The sequence below is a fragment of the Podarcis erhardii genome (genome assembly GCF_964252035.2).
Source record: "Podarcis erhardii genome assembly, chromosome: 1".
In the NCBI taxonomy this organism is placed as follows: domain Eukaryota; kingdom Metazoa; phylum Chordata; class Lepidosauria; order Squamata; family Lacertidae; genus Podarcis; species Podarcis erhardii.
The window spans coordinates 11,186,539-11,207,972 of record NC_138497.1 but is presented as its reverse complement, the minus strand read 5'-3'; the positions used below and the strand labels follow the sequence as shown (position 1 = coordinate 11,207,972).

The 21,434-nt window shown below is 47.7% G+C and overlaps 1 protein-coding gene across 6 annotated transcripts; it reads right to left on the bottom strand.

Annotated features, from left to right (window-relative positions):
* Positions 1-5,577: 5,577 nt before the first annotated feature.
* On the bottom strand, positions 5,578-19,042 carry AKAP5 (A-kinase anchoring protein 5). Of its 6 annotated transcripts, none has more exons than XM_081863162.1 (2): positions 18,799-19,042; positions 5,578-8,564 (listed from the first exon to the last, which is right to left on the bottom strand). In XM_081863162.1, exon 2 carries the CDS (start codon positions 7,785-7,787, stop codon positions 6,345-6,347), a length of 1,443 nt encoding a protein of 480 aa, XP_081719288.1. In that variant the 5' UTR covers positions 7,788-8,564; positions 18,799-19,042; the 3' UTR covers positions 5,578-6,344. The 6 variants fall into 6 exon arrangements, with proteins under 6 accessions (XP_081719288.1, XP_081719289.1, XP_081719284.1 ...); XM_081863163.1 differs by lacking the exon at positions 18,799-19,042 and adding an exon at positions 18,709-18,729; XM_081863158.1 differs by lacking the exon at positions 18,799-19,042 and adding an exon at positions 18,381-18,685.
* Between the last annotated feature and the right edge of the window lie 2,392 nt (positions 19,043-21,434).

Below are 21,434 nucleotides of genomic sequence, written 5' to 3'. Positions count from 1 at the left end.
CAAGGAATAGCTTCAGTTTCATTGTTTAGCTCCTTTTCTTTTGTATTACTTCACACGCACACCCTGCTCCCTTCTCACTTGCATGCTTACCTTTATACGTGACAAAAGCTGTAAGGAAAAAAAGGAGGGGTGATGCATGCCATCAAACATTCATCGGGGGCCGCACCAGCAGTTTGGTCACCCTCAAAGGGCCGGTTGTATCTGTAGGACTATGTGTCCACTCTTTATTATCATAAATTATTGTCACTGCATTCAATTATTACTGTTTTTTGTAATAATGTAAGTAATAACTAGCTCTGAAAGCAGAAACATAGAATAATCACATCACAGGATGGCATGCGCTCAATATAAAAACAAGTGGGGGTTTCCTGAATGCATGTAAAGTGGAGGTTTCCAGTGTAGAACAGCCGGCGCCGCTAGAGGGCAGACGTTCTCTGGCTTGTAAGCTGCCGTGCATGCGCTGAAGAGGCGACTTTCTTGTGTCAAAAAAAAAAGAAAAAAAGGCGAGAATAAAAGGTGAAGGCTGGCGGCCGGCGGCGGCTACACGGGCCACATGATGAGGTCTGGCGGGCCAGATTCGGCCCGTGGACCTTGTGTTTGACACCTGTGCCGTGTGGTATGTGAAATAAATCAACCAACAATTTATCTCCAATATGAATTGCTCATCACCAGCAGCAGAAAGGGGCAGAGTATGTGGATCTACCACCCTACCTTAAAAGGTAAAGGACCCCTGACCATTAGGTCCAGTCGTAACTGACTCTGGGGTTGTGGTGCTCGTTTTATTGGCTGAGGGAGCCAGCGTACAGCTTCCGGGTCATGTGGCCAGCATGACTAAGCCGCTTATGGCGAACCAGAGCAGCGCACGGAAATGCCGTTTACCTTCCCGCCAGAGCAGTACCTATTTATCTACTTGCGCTTTGACGTTTTTACGTGCTTTCGAACTGCTAGGTTGGCAGGAGCAGGGACCGAGCAACAGGAGCTCACCCTGTTGCGAGGATTCGAACCGCCGACCTTCTGATCGGCAAGCCCTAGGCTCTCTGGTTTAACCCACAGCGCCGTGTCCCCTGCCTTACCCGAGTAAACCCTGGACGTAAAACTTGAGCTGACATGCACAGGATCGCACCAAAGACCAAGCCTCTTTAAAGGAAAGGAAGTTGGGGACATTAATGGATTATTTTGGGGGAGAGAGAAGGGGCTGTTGCTAGCCTTGGTGCAGGATTTCTAACCTCCAAGGCTGTGTCATTTCAGAAGGCAGATTTGGGATTGCAGGACTGGAGAGCTCAGCTAGTTAGAGCGTCGTGCTAAAAATGCCAAGGGTGCTGGTTCAATCCCCATACAGGGCAGCTGCATATTCCTGCATTGCAGGGGGTTGGACTAGATGATCCTCAGGGTCCCTTCCAATGCTACAATTCTAGGATTCTCTCACTTCACTATCACATTCGCTGATGTGGATAGATTCCTCCAAGTTGGTAGGCCCACCACCTGCCTCCTTGATCCGTGCCCATCTTGGCTGATTAGGGAGTGTCCAGATGTTACGCGGACCCCCCTGGTTGAAATTATCAATTTGTCCCTTGACACGGGGACATTCCCAGGGGAACTGAAGGAAGCAGTGGTGTGTCCACTCTTAAAGAAAACTTCATTAGATCCCTTAGACCTATCCAATTACCGCCCAGTTTCAAATCTTCCATATCTGGGTAAGGTAATTGAGAGAGCGGTTGCTGAACAGCTTGGTAGGTTTCTGGGGGAAACATAGGCTTTAGATCCATTTCAGTCTGGTTTCCGTCCTGGTTTTGGGACAGAGATGGCTCTGGTTGCCCTAACAGATGATCTCCATAGACAACTGGATCGAGGCGGGTCAGGACTGCTGATCCTTTTAGATTTGTCAGCAGCCTTTGACATGGTCGATCATGATCTTCTGGACCACCGCCTCGCAGACGTGGGGATACAGGGCATAGCCCAACTGGTTGTGCTCTTTTATCTCTGGCCGGGGACAGAGGGTGGCACTAGGGAGGGAAATGTCGTTGCGCCACTCCTTGGTGTGTGGAGTGCTGCAGGGCGCAATTCTCTCCCCGATGCTTTTTAACATCTTTATGCGCCCCCTTGCCCAGATTATCCGGAACTTTGGGCTGGGCTGTCACCAGTATGCTGATGACACTCAGCTCTATCTGCTGATGGATGGCCACACCGACTCGGCCCCGAACACACTGACCAGATGCTTGGAAGCTGCGGCTAGATGGTTTCGTGGGAGCCGACTGAAACTAAATCCTTCAAAGACAGAGGTCCTATGGCTGGGTCGGGATGGCATGGGGATGAGGGACCAACTCCCTTCTCTTGCGGGGGCCCAATTAGTGCCAGTGTCTTCTGTTAAGAGTTTGGGTGTAATCCTTGACGCCTCCCTTTCCATGGAGGCGCAGGTTACAGCAACAGCCAAGGCAACATTTTTCCACCTTCGCCGCATCAAGCAGTTGGTCCCTTACCTTTCCCGCCCCGACCTGGCCACAGTGATCCATGCGATGGTCATCTCCAGGCTTGACTACTGTAATTCACTCTACGCGGGGCTGCCCTTGAAAATGTCCCAGAAACTCCAGCGGGTGCAGAATGCTGCAGCGTGGCTCCTCACAGGGTCCCTGCCATGGGAGCATATTCACCTAGTGTTTTTCAAACTGCACTGGCTCCCGGTAGAGTACAGGGTCAGATTTAAGGTGCTGCTTTTGACCTTTAAAGCCCTTCATGGCCTAGGACCCTCGTACCTATGGGACCGCCTCTCCCGGTATGCCCCAGAGAGCCTCAAGGTCCATAAATAGCAACACCCTAGTGGTCCCGGGCCCTAAGGAAGTTAGATTAGCTTCAACCAGAGCCAGGGCCTTTTCGGCTCTGGCTCCAGCCTGGTGGAACACTCTGCCTCATGAGACCAGGGCCCTGCAGGATCTGATTTCTTTCCACAGGGCCTGTAAGACATTGTTCCGCCTGGCCTTTGGCTTGGAGCCAATTTGATTCCCTCCCTCTCTTTTTTTCTTTCCTTCTCCTCCTGCGTTGAGGCTACATTTTATTTTAACGTTGTAATATTTTAATGTTGTATTTTAATTTTGTTTTTAAGTTGTAATCATTCAACTTGTTTTTATTATTGCTTGTAAGCTGCTCTGAGCCCGGCCTTGGCTGGGGAGGGCGGGGTATAAATAAAAAATTATTATTATTATTATTATTACTTAAAGCAAAAACCAAAACCGTATTCCATGCACCTAGAAAAGTAAAACATCGGAGTAGCCGAGGCTGAAACCGAAGCAATCAAGTACATAATACCCCAACCAAAAATTAACCTCAATTCTGAAGTGGTACGGTCCCAGCTTAATAGGGCTGTACCATGTGATTTTTATAAACACATACACTGGACCTGAATTAAATACTGTTTGGGTGCTGACAAAATGAGATCAGCTTCAGGTTCTCCTTTGCACAACTTCCAATATCCTTTTTGCCTATAATTATGTGCCAATCAAGAACTGTGTGTTTTAAATACAATTTTTCAGTGAATTTTATGAACTGCCCAATTCTCTGCAGCCGTTTTCATTTTTCTCCCAGTTTTGGGAAGGGGGCGACTAGAATCGACACCAAGAAGGCTCAGGGTCACTCCTTGCATTGCCCACTGCTATGTATGCAGGAGGTTTGGTTAACTTCTGGAGACGGTGCAATGCATATGGACCGACTGTGTAGGTCTGAACAGCTGCAAACTCCCAAGTTCACCCGGATTGACATCATGTTTAACAGGCATCTACAGAAAACAATCCCAGAGCTTTTATTCCTTACCACAAATGTTATGTGCAGGTACTGCTATATGAAAACTCCAGCAATCCTGGATGAATGACTCTTATCTTGATGGCAGCCCCAGGAACATCTGTCGCAGCTAAATGTGGCCCCCTAGGCCACTCTCTGGCCCTCAGGACCCTCCCTTAGGTCCTGACCTGTCCCCAGGTAACTGTTGGTTTCTATTTCCCTCACTGAGCAGCAACTGCAGTCACGGGACATTGTTTTGCATTCCACAGTCAGAGTTACTGTTGGGTTCCCACGGGAATGGGAGACTGGATGTGACGTTCACTGGTTTCCTGTTTTTCACTGTTCTCTCGGTGTTCTTTGTTTCCGAGAGGAGTTGCTTCTTTGCTCTCACAGAGGCAAGATGCATGTTTGTATTCTCTCAGCATAGAAGTGTAAATAAAGTTAAGAATGTGGCACATACTGCTTATCCTTCTGCTGTGTGACGACGCTCTGCTTGGGCTCAAGATATGACGAGCCTGTATCAGCTTCAGCTTCAGATGGGCCGAAGCTGGTCAAAATCTCACAGTAACAACCACTACCAGAACCTTTTGCATCCCCTCAAGTGTTTAACTGGGACAATGCCTATTGGTCGCCTATATCTGCAGGTGTAGAAGCCTCTCGATTATTTGCATGGTTGGAATGTAGCCAGCAAAGGTTAAGTGTCACGTTATTCCTCCACCCACTTTTGTCTCTGGCCCCGCCCACCTCCACATGTGGCCCCTTCCTACGTGGAGACGTGGCCCTCAGCTTGAAAACGTTCTCCATTCTTGATCTCTGGTGACCTCCCAGAAAAAAAAACACTCTTCTGGGGACTTTCCACAGGCTTCCTGAACCTCAAATGGCTTGAGGGATATACCCTTTCCTGAAATAAATAGGTAGGCATGATTCATTCTTGCACTTGTGCAAGAGTAACCTATGTGGACCTAAGGAAAACTAAGGAGTAGATGGAGCCCTTGCATTTGAAAACGGTTAAGCGCCAAAGCAGTGCCTAGTTTGCTGGATCTCCTCAAAAACACTCCAGCCAATCTTTTTTATCATTCCAGTAGTGTTTAGTTGCTTAGTTTAGTGCTCACTGGAAGGACAGATCGTGAAGCTGAGACTCCAATACTTTGGCCACCTCATGAGAAGAGAAGACTCCCTGGAAAAGACCCTGATGTTGGGAAAGATGGAGGGCACAAGGAGAAGGAGACGGCAGACGACGAGATGGTTGGACAGTGTTATCGAAGCTACCAGCATGAGTTTGACCAAACTGCTGGAGGCAGTGGAAGACAGGAGTGCCTGGCGTGCTCTGGTCCAGGTGGCCACGAAGAGTCAGACACGACTAAACGACTAAACAACAACAAGTGTTTAGTTCTGCGTGCCACAGTTTAAGAAGGATATTGACGAGCTGGAAAATGTGCCGAGGAGGGCGACCAAAATGATCAAGGGTCTAGAAACCAAGCCTTAGGAGGAACAGTTTAATTACTCTTTAAATATATATATTTTTAAGGCTCCAGTGTTGCAGCATTTCTGCCTAGGAAACATACTGCACCTCCATTATCATTTTGGCTGCCCTCTTCTACAAGCTCTAAAATATCCTTGGTTCAGGTACGGCAACCAGAATTGCATATTGCATTCCAAGAACTGACCGCGTCACAGATTTGTATAACGGCATTAGGAGTCTTATTTCCGATCCCTTACACCACCTGATATTTGACGATAGTTTTAATCTGTACTCAGTGAGATTTGCTGCTTTTTGGTTTCCCTTTGGAAGATCAAGTGAGCTCCAAGTCTCTGAAAACGAAACATTTATTCTGAGCAAAAACAGTGCCGAAAGGCTCTAGAAAGTTACACTTTTCTAAATGAACACTGAAGTTTTGCTAATATGGCTCTTAAGGCCTCTGCAAGACCTCCGATAAAAACGTCTTGCTTGCCAGTTTCAACGTGTGCATCCTTCATTCACTGTTCTGTCAATTGATCCCAGTTCAACAACTTGCCTCTAACAGCAACTTAACCAAAAGCAATTTAGCGGGTGTTAAATTTGATTAACGTAGGGCTTCTTCAAGCATTTGGCAATAATGGGAATCGAACAGCTTGGTTCTAAGTAAGGGAAATAAATGGACATGGGAAAGAAGAGGTGGCTTCTTGCTCTCCTAGCTCTACTACGCAGAACAAGCCATTAACACATCACCATGCAGCAAAGGGCCCACCCTTCCAAAAATCCTTTTTTTACGTACATGATACATTCGTCTCACCGACATGCAAAATTAAGCTAATCGCAGCGAGTACTGCAATTTAACTCGGGGTTTCATCCGATGTCTTTCATGCTGAGTTCAAATATTGTAGGACTTCCTTCCCCCTTCCTATGGCATTAATACTGGATTAACCTGTAAGGCGAGGACAGGTAGTTTTGGCAACTGATGCAGAAAATTCAGCCAAGCCACTTAAACAGCAGGTCCCTTGCACCTTTTCCCCGGTGCTCAGAATCCGCTACAGTACTTGTGGAAGTCTGATGGCAGGGCCCGGCCAAAGACCACCAGGGAGCTCCGGTGACCCTATCATAGAAAACTGTTTTGTTTATTTTGCTCCAGAGCCATCTCATTCACAAGCTGCTCGATGGACGACTGGATGGCCGCCTTCACAAGTGAGGCAGCCGTTTCAATCAGAAGCACCTCGTATTGTTCTGAAGCCCAGTGCTCCTGGTCATTGGCACCCAAAGGTGGCTGGGCCTGCGGACACATCTTGCCTTCCCTCCCTGACCTGGAATCGGGGACTTTGCTGGTTTTCTTTTTCGCTTTCTGTTTGCTGGCTTGCGGAAAGGAAAACGTTTCGCAGCTATAGCTGGGTTCCTCTTCCTCTTCCTCCTGGAAGGCCTCCGCTTCTGTGATCATTATCACAATGCCCGCCCCAGGCATTGCAAGCTTGTTTTCGTCGGATTCTGCTTCCTGGATGGGACAATTTGGCTCCTGTGAAGCCTCGTCTTCGGACACAGGCAGATTGCATTGCAGCATCACTTCAACCGAATCGCCTTCCTTGGCACCGTCCATCTCCAGCACAGCATCCTCCCCTGATTGTTCCAACTCAGCCTCTTTGACAGGAGAGTTCTTGGAGTCTTCTCCTTCCAAGATGTTGGGTTGGCTTTCTGGCAGGTCCTGGGCAAGCAGGGAGCCCACCTCTCCCTCAAAATCAAACCTCTCGTTTCTCACTTCTTCAGGTTCTCCGTAGAGGCTTCCGTGATGCAGCTGGAAGAGTTGCTTCTCCTGTTCTGTTTTGAGGACCGTTTCGGAGTGGATAATTTCTGACTGAGCTGTAAAGTCTGTGTACTGGTCAGGACCCGGACTCATCTCTGAAAAAGCGTCCTCTCTCCTGGCTGGAGCCACTTCTTCAGAGTTGTTTACAACCCCCCTGTCGCCCTCGTTTTCAAGGGCACCGCTGGGGTCAGCGTTCAGAAGACCTTCCGCAGACACAGACTCCGGTTCACTGTTCCTTTTGTTATCCAGAATGCTCGCCCCTTCGCTGGCTTTCTCGCCATGATCCCCCTCCTCTGTTATTTCAGCCTGGCAGGACTTCTTGCTTCTACAGAACCTTAGGCAGGGAATTTTATGGTTGGAGCTGGTGCGCTCCTTTGCGCCAGAATTTTCCACATTCGTCTCCAGCTGCACACGGGAACCAGACTGTGCTTCTTTCTTCAAAGCGGATTTGGACCTCCTCCTCAGTGTCACAAGACGCTTGAAGGACAACCAGGCCCCTCCGGACGTCCACGATAGATCTGAAGCCTCCATTTGGCTTTGCCCAGAGTTGGAGAGCTGGTTTGTAGCCTTTCGGGTTACAGATTCACGATCCTCGTCTTTCTCTGTTGTGTAGGACTTCTTCCTTTTCTTAAAGCAAATTGCGGAGGCCTTTTGGGCCGGGCTCTCGTGTGGAAGGAAAGGCTTTTCCGCATTTGAGGCTTCCGGTTCTTGCATACTCTCTGTCTGAATTTCTTTCGTTGCATCCTCCATTCTTAAATCCCTGTCCCTTAGCTATCGTTTCAGAGGAAAGGCATCCTTATGGCAGATCCACACCACAAACGTATCAGTTTTATAGCAGTTGTGAATACTTGGAATTGTAGTTTGGGAAGTGACAAAATCCTTAGAACCACAATTCCCTGCAGAGAGGAGACGACTGTTTGCATCTGCAGCGCTGATATGCTGTTATCAAACTCAACAAACCATCCCTTGAGATGTCTTCTCACGACCTCAAGATGACCTATCTATTTTATTCTATTTTTTACAAAAACATCTTTTGATGGACACCTGAAGGCAGCTTTCTCTTTCGCTTAGTGTTTTTGTTTTTTAAAAGAGTGAGATTTTTCTTTTTTTGACAGCAGGGTGTTTTTACCCCCTTCCATGTATCTTACTGAAGAACTCTCTGCCCGACGCCTCTGAGCATCAATTTTAATCATCTCTCGGTGCGATGGGCGATACTCTTTCATCAGAAGCTTGGCGCTTTAATAGTTTAAAATAGATTTTGGATAATCACAGAGACTGGCCCTGCTCCATTAACGGCAGCCCCGGGAGACAACATCCACTTGCAAATATACGTGCCTTTTCCCAATCAGGGGTTTTGCATGCAAGCGACTACAAAGAAGGCCATCTTCATAAACTGGTTCAGGGAGAGGCATCCCTGTCTCCTTCTAAGTCTGCTTCTTATTGCCTTTTGGTCCATTTTCCAATTAGCATCCCTCGGGTTATAAAACGCAACAACTTTCCTCATTGATGGGATTGCTTTGTGGGCACCTGCAAGGGGGGGGGGAGAGAAAGAAAAATGGGGGAAAGTAATATTGCACTGTACTCAGGGTGCCCACACAAATTAATGCTCCAAAAAAATCAGACTGCTTTGCAAGGGAGGGGAGGGAGAAGTGCTTTATTTTATTTTTTATTTATATTTAACTACCTTTGTAGGCAGGTATTGGGTTTGACTGTAGGGGCCCCAAGTTTTACATCTCTTGAATGCAGCCGTAAACAGAAAATACAGTGGAGGAGATATACAGTCATACCTCAGATATACAGTCGTACCTTGGAAGTCGAATGCAAACCGTTCTGGAAGTTCGGTCAACTTCTAAAACGTTCGGAAACCAAAGCGTGGCTTCTGATTGGCAGCAGGAAGCTTCTGCAGCCAATCAGAAGCCACGGAAGCCCCATTGGACGTTCGGATTCCAAAAATAGTTCTCAAACCAGAATAGTTACTTCCGGGTTTGCGACGTCCAGGAGCCAAAACGTTTGAGAACGAAGCTGTTCGAAAACCAAGGTACAACTGTATAAGCAAGGCATCCAAAGGCATTAAACCAAAGTTACAGTGGCCAAAATGGAATGTCCAGTTGCCATTTTGATGATCAGTTAAACATCTGACTAGTTCAGATGACTTATCTTGTGGAGAATTGCATCGAACCCTGACTCCAGCTTCCAACAGATATAAAAACATAATAAAGCATCAAACCTTAAAAACTCTCCTATACAAGGCTGCCTTCAGATGTCTTCTAAAAGTCACATACAGTAGACCCTCTAGTTACGGACCACTCTGGATACGTGGTTTTCGGGCTACGAATGCTGCAAACCTGGAAGTGTATACTTCCGCTGTCAGGGGCTCAGGAGCAGAAGCACAGGGAAGGGAGGAAATGGAGCGAAGGGGAAGAATCTGAGGGCAGCGTAGGAGAAGATGACAGTGGCCCGAGAGATTCCATGAGCCTCTCCAGCGAATCGGAAGATTCACAGAAGGGGGCGCCGGTGGCCAGGGCAAGGGGGGTCCCAAGGGGGACACTCCAGAAGCAAGGGGCCAGCGGGGACTCCCAGAGCAGCAGTTGGAGATCAGGACCAGCTTCCCACCAGAGCATAGTGGGGGGAAAGAGTCCCAGGTATCGGGGCCCGCGTCTCCCCCAGCAGGGAAAGAAGATGAGTCAGGGCTGACCACGCCTCCATCGGAGAGTCAGGCAACGGAGGGGAGGTCAGGTCCAGCCAGCATCCCGGAAGAGGGAAGCAGTGACGGAAGCAGTGTAACGGTCAGGAGGAAGGTCACTGGGTTGGCGCGAGAGCCAAGTTCAAATGTACAGGCACGCGGGACAGCAGAGAACGAGGATTGGGAACCAGGTCCTAAAGCCCGCCGGAGGCAGGGGGAGGAGTCAAGCGACTCAGCGTCAGAAGAGTCCAGAAAGGGGAATGCCTCAGCGGACAGGAGGACCCAGAGGAGGAGAGAGCAGAGGAAGAGGTGGAGCAGGGCTAGAATCTTAAACTGGTGTCGGGGGGAGGAGATTCAGACGGAACTTCGGCGGTCTAGGGTTTAAGACGTAGAGCTGCGCGCTACGGCTTTAAAATGGAAACTGAACTTCAATAAAGACTTTTGTATATAACGACGACCTGGCGTTGGTCCTCTGTGAGCTGGGACCTCGGGGCAGCTCTGACATCCGCGTTTTGCCATGCGCACATGTGCAGAAGTGCTCTGCGTGTCGCGCGTACAGAAGCAGCGCTTCTGCCTCCGGACTTTTCGGCATGTGGATGGACCCCCAGAACAAATTTAATTCGTATCCGGTGGGTCCACTGTAGTCATTTATCTGTTTTATATTTGACAGAAGGGCGTTTCACAAGGCGGGCACCACTACCGAGAAGGCCCTCCGCAGCAGAGAGGACGAGTCATCCCCACCATCAACAAACTCCTGAAGAAAGCTCAGGTTCTGCAAAAAAAAAATAGGCCGTGGTGCCGTGGACAGGAAGGGATGTCTACTTCGTGGGAACCCAAGTCCCGTTTGCGACACAAACATCATGTAGGCGCTTTCTTGCTAGCACCCACGGCTTTCTTCTTCAAAAATGCGAGCTGCGCTGCACGAGGGATGTTTATTTATAGTCTTGCCTTCCCTTTCCATAGCAACTGCAGCATAAATCGCCAAGCACATGTCTTCAGCATTTCGCGGGCGCTACCTACGGGTGAAGCCCTTCAACCGCAAATGCCATTGTGATACAGTGGTACCTTGGGTTACATACGCTTCAGGTTACATATGCTTCAGGTTACAGACTCTGCTAACCTAGAAATATTGCTTCAGGTTAAGAACTTTGCTTCAGGATGAGAACAGAAATCGCATGGTGGTGGCAGCGGGAGGCCCCATTAGCTAAAGTAGTGCTTCAGTTTAAGAACAGTTTCAGGTTAAGAACGGACCTCCGGGACGAATTAAGTACCCCGAGGTACCACTGTACTTCTAAAAGTGGGTGGAAGGAAGGAGGGAGAGTTTTCCGCCAAGATTCACAGCACCAAGAACCAAGATTTGCAGCAAAGCCTCAGGCTCATCCCAAACATCCGATTACTCACTCTAAGAGCTTTCGTTGAGATCACTGTGCCCTTACAAATAATTCGTGATAGCAACAGCACAGGCGTCTACCCACTTGTGTGGAGGGTTAGATTCCCAGGTTCTGCATGTATACATGAAATGGAAACACCACTGGGTTCAGTGGTGGGTGGAATCAAATAATAACAATTCCTGGATGCCCACCCCATCCCCCCTTTTCATTTGTTATTATTATTATTTTTAAAAATTGCAAGCACATTGCAAGAGGAAAAGTCACTCTTAAAAAAAAAAGGTAAAAGACGTCTGGGGAAAAACTTATAATGAATTTTAAAAAATGATGAAATATACATTTATGAAGAAACCAGAAGCCTTTCTCCTTGGAATAATAGGTTCTAAATTGCTCAAAAGAGATGTAAAAGTATTTTTGTATGCCACAACTGCTGCACGGATTTTAATAGCCAAAAAATGGAAAACACAAGAATTACCAACGGTAGAAGAATGGCAGATGAAGATGATGGACTTTATGGAGCTGGCTGATCTCATCGGGAGAATCCGCGACCAGAAAGCAGAGGAATATCAAGAAGACTGGAAGAAATTTAAAGACTATTTGAATAAATATTTTAATATTAAAGATTTGTAATTTCTTGAAAGAACTAATTAGGCCTAGGGTTAAATTAGGATTAAATAAATAAATAAGAAACAGAAGGATACGAAAAGTTAGGAAATTTGATTATAACCGGAATATTGTTATATGGAATAATGATATTGGAAAATGCTACATTCAATTACAAGGAAATTCAGTTGGAAGAGATTAGAGGAAGTCAAGTAATATGTTTATGAAGTTCAACTAATTAATTTTTAAGTCTTATTGTATTTATGTATGTGGTGGTATATGGGAGGTTTGCAATATTTTATTTTCTCTATTATCTTTTTTCTTTTATTATTGTTTATTTCTTTTTCTGTTATGTTTAAGTTATGTCTTTGTATGAAATTTAATAATTATTATTAGGGGGGGGGGGCAGAAAAAACATTTTAAATCATAGAATTGTAGAGTTGGAAGTAATCTCAAGCCGCCATCTAGTCCAAACCCCTGTAATGCAGGAATAAAGGGAGCTAAGCCTTTGGTACACCAACCTCAAATGCTGGTTTAGAGCAGCTGTTTTAACAGCTGTCTAACAGCCAGAGGACTCCTGGCCCAGAGCACATGCTTGGCATGTAGAGTACTTCAACTTCCACACCTGGCGCCTCTAGTTGAAGGGCTCTATTGGAGCTGTTTGGGGAAGGATCCTGCACCTCAGACCTCTCTCAGGGAGCAGAGAGGGCTGCGGCAGATGGAACCATGGTCTGGCGATATCTGACACCCTCTTGGGACTACAACTCCCATCATCCTTGCCCATTGGCAAGGCCTGATGGGAGTCTGGAAGACAACGATATCCACACGTTGTGGGTGGCTGCAGTAAAACAAGATGCCCCATCTAAACATTTCTCCTGCCTTCAGATCAGGCCAGTGGACTCCAAGGATAGCTGCGCACATTCGCTAGCGGTGACTTAGAGGAGCTTCAACACTGAGCAGAGGTTGGATGGTTATCTGCCATGGATGCTTTAGCTGAGATTCCTGCATTGCAGGGGGTTGGACTAGATGACCCCTATGGGTCCCTTCCAACCAGGGTGGATTTGAAATGTTTAACCACATCTTAAGTGTTTAACCAAATGTTTAACCAACTATTAAGGTGATACTACTGCAATGCACTCTACGTGGGGCTACCTTTGAAGGTGACCCGGAAACTACAACTAATCCAGCATGCGGCAGCTAGACTGGTGACTGGGAGCGGCCGCCGAGACCATATAACACCGGTCTTGAAAGACCTACATTGGCTCCCAGTACGTTTCCGAGCACAATTCAAAGTGTTGGTGCTGACCTTTAAAGCCCTAAATGGCCTTGGTCCAGTATATCTGAAGGAGCGTCTCCACCCCCATCGTTCTGCCCGGACACTGAGGTCCAGCTCCGAGGGCCTTCTGGCGGTTCCCTCACTGCGAGAGGCCAAGTTGCAGGGAACCAGGCAGAGGGCCTTCTCGGTAGTGGCGCCCGCCCTGTGGAACGCCCTCCCATCAGATGTCAAAGCGATAAACATCTACCTGACATTCAGAAGACATCTGAAGGCAGCCCTGTTCAGGGAAGTTTTTAATATGTGACATTTTAGTGTATCTTTCATCTTTGTTGGAAGCCGCCCAGAGTGGCTGGGGAAACCCAGCCAGATGGGCGGGGTACAAATAATAAATTATTAGTATTATTATACCAGCAAGAATGAGTCTATCTGTTTTTAAAAAATGATTTAAATCACGTCTTACTGACTAATGATTTAAATAACTAGTCTGTAAGACTTGATTTAAATCTTTTTTCTTTTCTTTTTTACAGAAAGACTCATTCTTGCTGGTATCATCTTAATATTTACAACTAGATGAAGGTTTCATTTTTGGAATAATAAATTTTCAGAGTTGTTTCTACAGTTCTATCAAAAATTACTGATTTGGTGATACTCTTAGAAATACATAGACCAATAATGATGAAATTATGGTGAGGTTTAATAAGTGAACTGTTTATATTTTGACAACTGTTCTGCTGTACTTTATTGGAACGAGAAAAATAATCATTTCCTTCATAGCAATTTAAACAATTTATTTAACTAAAACAATAACATTATAGCATATGTATCCATGCTTGTTAACTGATGTGGTTAAACAATCTTTTTAAAAAACCCAACAACTTAGACTGAGTTTTAGCACACATGAAAAACTTAAACAAATCCTTATGTCCTGATGAATAGCATTTGCACTATAATGTAACTTAAATAGAAAATCTTTAGAAAGATATTTCCTCCAAAAGCATTTTATTTTTAAAATCTGATTTAAATTTTAAAAAGTATTTACATTTTTAAAATCTGATTTAAATAAAAAAATCTGATTTAAATAAATATGTTAGTTTGGTTTAAAAAAAACAAACAAACCTTGATTTTTATCCACCCTGCTTCCAACTCTACGATACTATGATTCTATGAAGATTTGCTGCAACAGAAGTTCGTCTGTCTATGACCTCCTTTCTGTAAAAACCCAAGTCCGTTTGGAAAGTCCATGCAACCAACTATACATGTGTAGTTTGTGCATGAAAAAGATTTCAGCCCTGGACTAGTTTGTGGCAAGCCACCAATGACCTGAAGCTTGTTGTGCTGTATAAACCTAAATATTATTACTACCTGTATTTCCACCCCCCACTTAGGTAAAAGGTAAAGGACCCCTGGACGGCTAAGTCGAGTCAAAGGCGACTCTGGGGTTGCAGCACTCACCTCGCTTTTAGGCCGAGGGAGCCAGCATTTGTCCACAGACAGCTTTCTGGTTCTTGTGGCCAGCATGATTAAACTGCTTCTGGTGAAACCAAACACTGTGATGGATGTCAGAGTGCATGGAAATGCTGTTTACCTTCCCGCAGCAGCGGTACCTATTTATCTACTTGCGCTGACGTGCTTTCAAACTGCTAGGTTGGCAGTAGCTGGGACAGAGCAACCGGAGCTCACTCCATCGTGGGGACTCAAACTGCCGACCTTCTGATTGGCAAGCCCAAGAGCCTCAGTGGTTTAGACCACAGCGCCACCCACATCCCCCAACTTACCTTTACAACAAAACTTTGAGGTAGGCTGGTGACTGGCTCAAGGTCACCCAGTCCTGGCTTAGTGGGGATTTGAAGAAGAAGAAGAAAAAGAAGAGTTTGGATTTGATATCCCACCTTTCACTCCCTTTAAGGAGTCTCAAAGCGGCCAACATTCTCCTTTCCCTTCCTCCCCCACAACAAACGCTCTGTGAGATGAGTGGGTCTGAGAGACTTCAGTGTGACTGGCCCAAGGTCACCCAGCAGCTGCAGGTGGAGGAGCGGAGATGCAAACCTGGTTCCCAAGATTACGAGACTACTGCTCTTATCCACTACACCACACCGGCTCTCCTCCTCCTCTCCACAGACTGAGTCTGGTATTCTAACCACCATGCCTAGCTCTAAAGAGGCACCATATGAAACCAATCACTGTATTTTTCGCCCTATAAGACGCACCTAGTTTTTGGAAGAGGAAAACAAGGGGGGAAAATTCTGAATCCCAGAAGCCAGGGCACCCCTTCTCCCTCCTCGGGGAAAAGCCCCAAAGAGCCGCACTCACGCTCCACGCGGCTCTTTAAAGGGAGCGCTGAGAAGAGCCTCCCGCCTGCATTCGCTCCATAAGACGCACACACATTTCCCCTTACTTTTTAGGAGGGGAAAAGTGTGTCTTATAGAGCAAAAAATACGGTACTTATACTCGGCGCGATTCACCTCCATTGGCAGGTGCCCTGTGGAAAAACTTCTGCTCTCAAAACCAGGCTCCCCCATCCCTGTGAAATTCACTCTTTGGGTGGAGGGAGAGTGCCCATGACAGCACTGGAAAGCTGAAATTGCTTGTGAAAGCCGGAACAAGTGGAACGGCGCAGCGCTGAATTCCACCCGCTCTATTTAAATGGTTCCACATGGGCAGATAGTATTTGAGAAAGCAGCAACTCTGTTAGAATGGCAAAGTTCAAGACTGTTCCCAGAAATAGGAACCTGTGTCCTGGAGTAAGCCGGCTGAGCTGTGATAGCAGCTCTTGACCCCGTCGGACTCGAACTTGTTAAGATCAGAAACGCGAGGAAGTTTGCAAAGAAAAGAGAGCGAGAGAAAGATGCAAGGTCCATGCCTACGTATTAGCCTAGCCACTGACGACAGCTTCCACTGGTGATCAGCATGTGCCATGGGACAAACCCAAAGACCACTCGCAACGGGAGCCAGTTCACACAGCCACCAAGCGCAGAGAAATCTAGCAATGTAAATGCGTGTGTGAACTAGACCCAAAAAGGTGAGATTCGTGGCTGAATGGAGGATTTGAACCCTGGTCTCCCAGGTCCTAGTCTGACACTGCATCATTAAAGGTGCCCAATGTTAAAAAGCAGAGACATCACCTTGCCAACAAAGGTCCATATAGTTAAAGCTATGGTTTTCCCAGTAGTGATGTATGGAAGTGAGAGCTGGACTGAAGGAAGGTGACCATAAAGAAGGCTGATCACCGAAGAATTGATGCTTCTGAATTATGGTGCTGGAGGAGACTCTTGAGAGTCCCATGGACTGCAAGAAGATCAAACCTATCCATTCTGAAGGAAATCAGCCCGCAGTGCTCACTGGAAGGACAGATCCTGAAGCTGAGGCTCCAATACTTTGGCCACTTCATGAGAAGAGAAGACTCCCTGGAAAAGCCCTGATGTTGGGAAAGATGGAGGGCACAAGGAGAAGGGGACGACAGAGGATGAGATGGTTGGACAGTGTTCTCGAAGCCACAAACATGAGTTTGAACAAACTGCGGGAGGCAGTGGAAGACAGGAGTGCCTGGCGTGCTCTAGTCCGTGGGGTCACAAAGAGTCAGACATGACTAAACAACAATGTTATGTACCTCCACCCATTCTACACGACCACTGGGGAAGTTCTTTGCATGTCTTGATCGAAATTCGGTACACAGAGCCAGCTGCAAAAAAAAAAAAAGGCAGCCAGCGGCAGAGAAGAAAGCCAGAGCACAGAATGAAGCCATATAGTGCAAAGAACATTTTTAGCAGTCCTTGCACTGAGAGAAAGGGGGAGTTGCAGTGACAGCCATTATTGTATATATTTCTGCAAGCACAACCCCAGGGTGAAAGAAATGTTAGTCGATCCTACTACTTCGTTATCTGATTACATTGGTATTTATTTGCAAACAAACAAACAATATTTATTACGGCCATAGGCCCATACAGGTAAAAACAACACATAAACAACACATAAATAAATATTTATTTGCAAATGAATGAACAATAGTTTGGAAGGTGTTTTTTTAAAAAAAGGGTATTGAAAACAGTTAAAACAAATTACAGTCACAGGAATAGGGTGGGAACACCTATCGCAGGTGTTAAAGGCCAGGATAAAAAATGATTTCCACCTGTCACATCAAGTTCCACTGAAAGCATTCTTTCCTCTATTCAAGAAAAAGGGGGGGGCACATTCTAAGCTGCTACCTGCCAGGCACCACAATATGGGTATATTATACATATATTTTAAAAATTGACACTCGGTTAAGCCGGATAACCTTTTAAATCAATTAGCCAAACCCTGCAAAACGCAATCTGCCTTGTGCATTTCTAATGTATCTAATAGCATGCAAATTTGATTAGCAAAAATCTGATGCCACTCACAAGAGCAAAAAGCCCCTACAAGGTAGTTTCTGTACTGCAAACCCAGCATTTTTGCAGGCATCCATTAAGTGGGATTTTTTATTTTATTTTAAAGATACATCGTAAAGGTAGCCCCGGATACCTGCAGTCAGGACTGCTGACTCTCGATTCACAGAAAGTGTGCCAGTCTACAATTCCACCTGTTCTTCAGACAAAGGATTGAAGCCGCCAGCACCGACTCCGGGAACCAGCAAGACCTTTCCAAACCACCGTGCAAGAGATCCCCGATGCACCCATTCTACAGACAAGTCACTGAGGCTGAGAAGGAGCCCTTCGCTTTGCCCCAAGGGACCATGCTCAGGTTGACCGCGCGAAGATTTGCACATATCCCTTTTGAAAAATTTGTATGCCGCTTAATCGTCGAGATCTCTAACAAGCGGCTTACGCGGAGGTCCAGCCTTGGGCCATGCACCGCTCTCTCTTTTTTTAATCACTCCCCCCCGCCACTGCCTATCATTTAAGGGGAACCTGCAACTACCTGCACCTCGTCGTTGCTGGCGCTCAGGCGATCCTCATCCCGGCTGCGGAGCCTGGGAGCGGGCGCGCCTTGCAGCTTCGAGGGGCGCCTCTCTTTGCAGAGCAAGCGGGCGCGCTGCCCTGGTGCAGCTGCAAAAGCCTCGCGCTTGCAAGGCGCCCGGCGCGCACAGCCCCACCGCCAAGCCCCCAGCGCGCACGCTGCTGCTGCACGCCTCCGCGGCTCTGCACGCCGCGCGCTCCCCCTCATTGCACCGGTGGGGGCTGCCTGCGGCTGCTGGCCCGTCCTGCCCCTCTTCCTCCCGGGCGCTTGGCACTCCCGGGCAGCCGCCGTGCGCGATGCACCCCCGGGCATTTGCTGCAGCTGCTGCCCGCTGGATTCCGCGCTTGCTGCCTCGGTGCTCGCCTGCCTGCCTGCCCGCTCCGGATCTGCATCCCCGCTCCCGCCTTGGCAATGTGCAACCCCTTCCCCGGGGCGATCGCTTGCCCCGCCAGGCTCACCTTGCGCTCCGGCCGCCGCACCCCGCGCCTCGCCCGCGCTGCCGTCCTGCCTGCCCGCCCGCCAGCCCGCCCGCCGCTCGCGCTCTCCTCCTGCCGCGGCGCCGCCGAGATCCGCCCACTGGACGGCCGCGGGGAGGGGAGAGGAGGCGGGGAGCCGTCCTTCGGGCGCCCCCTCGGCGCGCCAAGGCGAAGCTCCCCGCCCAGGATCGGGTCGCGGCAAAGGCAGGAGGAAAAGTGCCGCCCACCCCCGGTCCTTAATTCGGATTAACAGACGCCGGGTCGGCTCCCCCGCCAAGAAACTAGCGTATAGGTGACGAACCAGACCTGCGTGCCCTGGAAACATGCAGGTGTCGCTGCTGCGTGGAAAGATGGAAACGTTTCCCATAACGCATGTCCTGCAAACGCGCGCTTCTCTTACGCATAGTGCAGCAAGGGCGCAGGTTCACACGTTCGCACGCGCGTCGGTTGTTTTCTCTGAGGCCGCTGGAGGGAAGTGCTGTGTGTCCGTTTGAAGCCCCCATATGGCTCTCCAGGGTCTGGGCGGAGAGCCTTTCCCGTCGTCTCATACCGGATCCTTTGTAAAAAAAAAAAGCAAAACTATTTCTTCCGAGGATCGAAGCTGACACCTTCTCCACGCAGAGGTAGCGCCTTCCCCTCCCCTCAAACATGGGGGTGTTTGTAATGGTTCAGGGTATGAGCACTGCCTCCCTTGTGTCAGAGCAATGATGGCCCCATTCACATCTACAAGTTACTGTGCCTTACTGTATTTTCATCAGCTAGCAAACACGAATGTGTGAACCAGCTTTTATAGTGCAGCCAGGTTACTACAATATTTATTCAATTTATATACCTCCCTTTATCCAAAGGTCCCAGGGCGGTGTACAACATTAAGAACATAATTTACTCAGCATAATAATGAAAACATAATACACATCATAATAACCATGTAATCATAATAACAGTCTCTCGCACATTTAACAGGCGATAGATTATTCAGTAACTGAACGCCTGGGTAAAGAGGAATATTTTCATCTCTGGGGAGAGTGTTCCATAGTTGGGGAGCCACTACAGAAAAGGCCCTGTCTCATGCTGCCACCCTCCAAACCTCTCAAGGAGGTGGGGATATAGAGATTACAAACTCAGTGTTCAGGTTGGTTCAAATGGAGACAGACGTTCCTTAAGGTATTGAGCTCCTGAGCTGTGTAAGTCCTTATAGGTCAAAACCAGCGCTTTGAACTGGGCCCGGAAACTAATTGGCAGCCAGTGCTCTATCCCATGACTGCCCACTGTATCTGTTTGAGACAAGTCTGGGTACCTGTCCTGTTATTCTTCACCTCCAGGCGTTTTTCCACACCTGCAGGGGTGCCCTCTTGATTTTGCAGACTCCCGACAGCCACCAGAATCCTTGTCTATTGGGCATGCTGGCCGGGGCTGATGGGGTTTGTAGTCCTCAACATCTGGACAACATCAGACTGGAGGAGCCTGGTTTAGAACATCCATGAGGTCAAGGATGCAGAGCCTGTGGCCCTGCAGGTGTTGTGGGACTCCAACTCCCATCTGCTCCAACCAGGAAACCCCGGTGACCAGGGCTAATGGGAGATGCGGCTTACACAAGCATTTGGGGATTCTGATGGGGTGTTTATGAACAAGAGGCACATGGGGCTCGTCAACCTGGGAAGGAAGACTCTGATCCTAAACCTCCGCTGCCTTGGGGGACATATTGGAGAGACGAAAAGGCTAAGGATTAAACCCTCCACAAATCCAGAATGGAGTCCCTAAGATGGATGGATGGATGGTGCCTTGTGTGTCTCCTTCCTGCAACTGCTACAGCCAAGCTGGTGCCAAACATACTGCTCTGCTTTCCTTTGGACCACACCACGAGCGCTGAGAGGCAGGTCTTGTCCTCTGGGCAGCCCAGGACTAAATATACACTGCCCAGGCTTGTGCCCCAAACTGGTCTCCTAACGCAGCAGTTTGACTTCACCCCCCGAGGCACACTCCATTGTCAACAACATAAGAAGCCCTGCTGGATCTGGCTAAAGGTTAATATTGTTTTATAGCATGGGTAGGCAAACTAAGGCCTGGGGGCCGGATCCAGCCCAATTGCCTTCTAAATCCAGCCCGTGGACAGTCTGGGAATCAGCGTGTTTTTACATGAGTAGAATGTGTCCTTTTATTTAAAATGCATCTCTGGGTTATTTGTGGGGCATAGGAATTCGTTAATTCCCGCCCACCCACTCCAATATAGTCCGGCCCCCGACAAGGTCTGAGGGACCATGGACTGCCCCCCTGCTGAAAAAGTTTGCTGACCTCTGTGTTATAGATTATAAATGCTGAATTGATTTGTTAATAATATAATATGGCTTATTGTTTAAGTTGTTGCTTTGTGCTTTATAGACTGCAATTGTTTTACTGATGATTTAGTTTATTCTGTATTTGTGACGTTCTGTTATGTTCTAGCCAGCATGTTATTGTTATTTATTGCTTGTAAGCCACTTTGAGACCCATTTGAATGGAAATCGGCATATAAATGTAATAAATCGAAGCACCACCAACTGGCATTCAGAGTCTTCCTTCCTCTCACACAGGAGATAGAATGCCGCCATCTTGGCTTAGGCCTTTATGCTCATGCAGTAGCAGCTGGTCCAGTCTGAACGTTATCAAACGAATCCAATTTGTCTTGGCTGTCTTCCCGCACATGGGAAACGAGTACAAGAGGCCAGGCCTGCACAGATGCAGCCGGTGATTGCAATACTAATGTCTTCAGACTGGTTGATATGCTATGGGTTCCCCCACCATTGCGACTCATGCAAACATTGGGGATGCATTCCAGATTAAACCCTTTAATGAAAACACCAGCTTTATCAAGCTGAATGCCAAAGTCGGCCATTCAGCAGTGCGATCCTAGCCTGAAGGAAGAGGATATTTCGTAGAATCACAGACTTGTAGAGGTGGAAGGGAATCCAAGAGGCATCTATTCTAACCCCCTGTGATGCAGGAAATGTGGGGTATCTGGAGATGGGACTTCATTCTATGAGGTATTCCGCCAACGGC

Excerpts from the sequence above, each read along its gene's own strand:
- AKAP5 (XM_081863162.1), bottom strand. The coding sequence starts at position 7,787 with ATGGAGGATGCAACGAAAGAAATTCAGACAGAGAGTATGCAAGAACCG.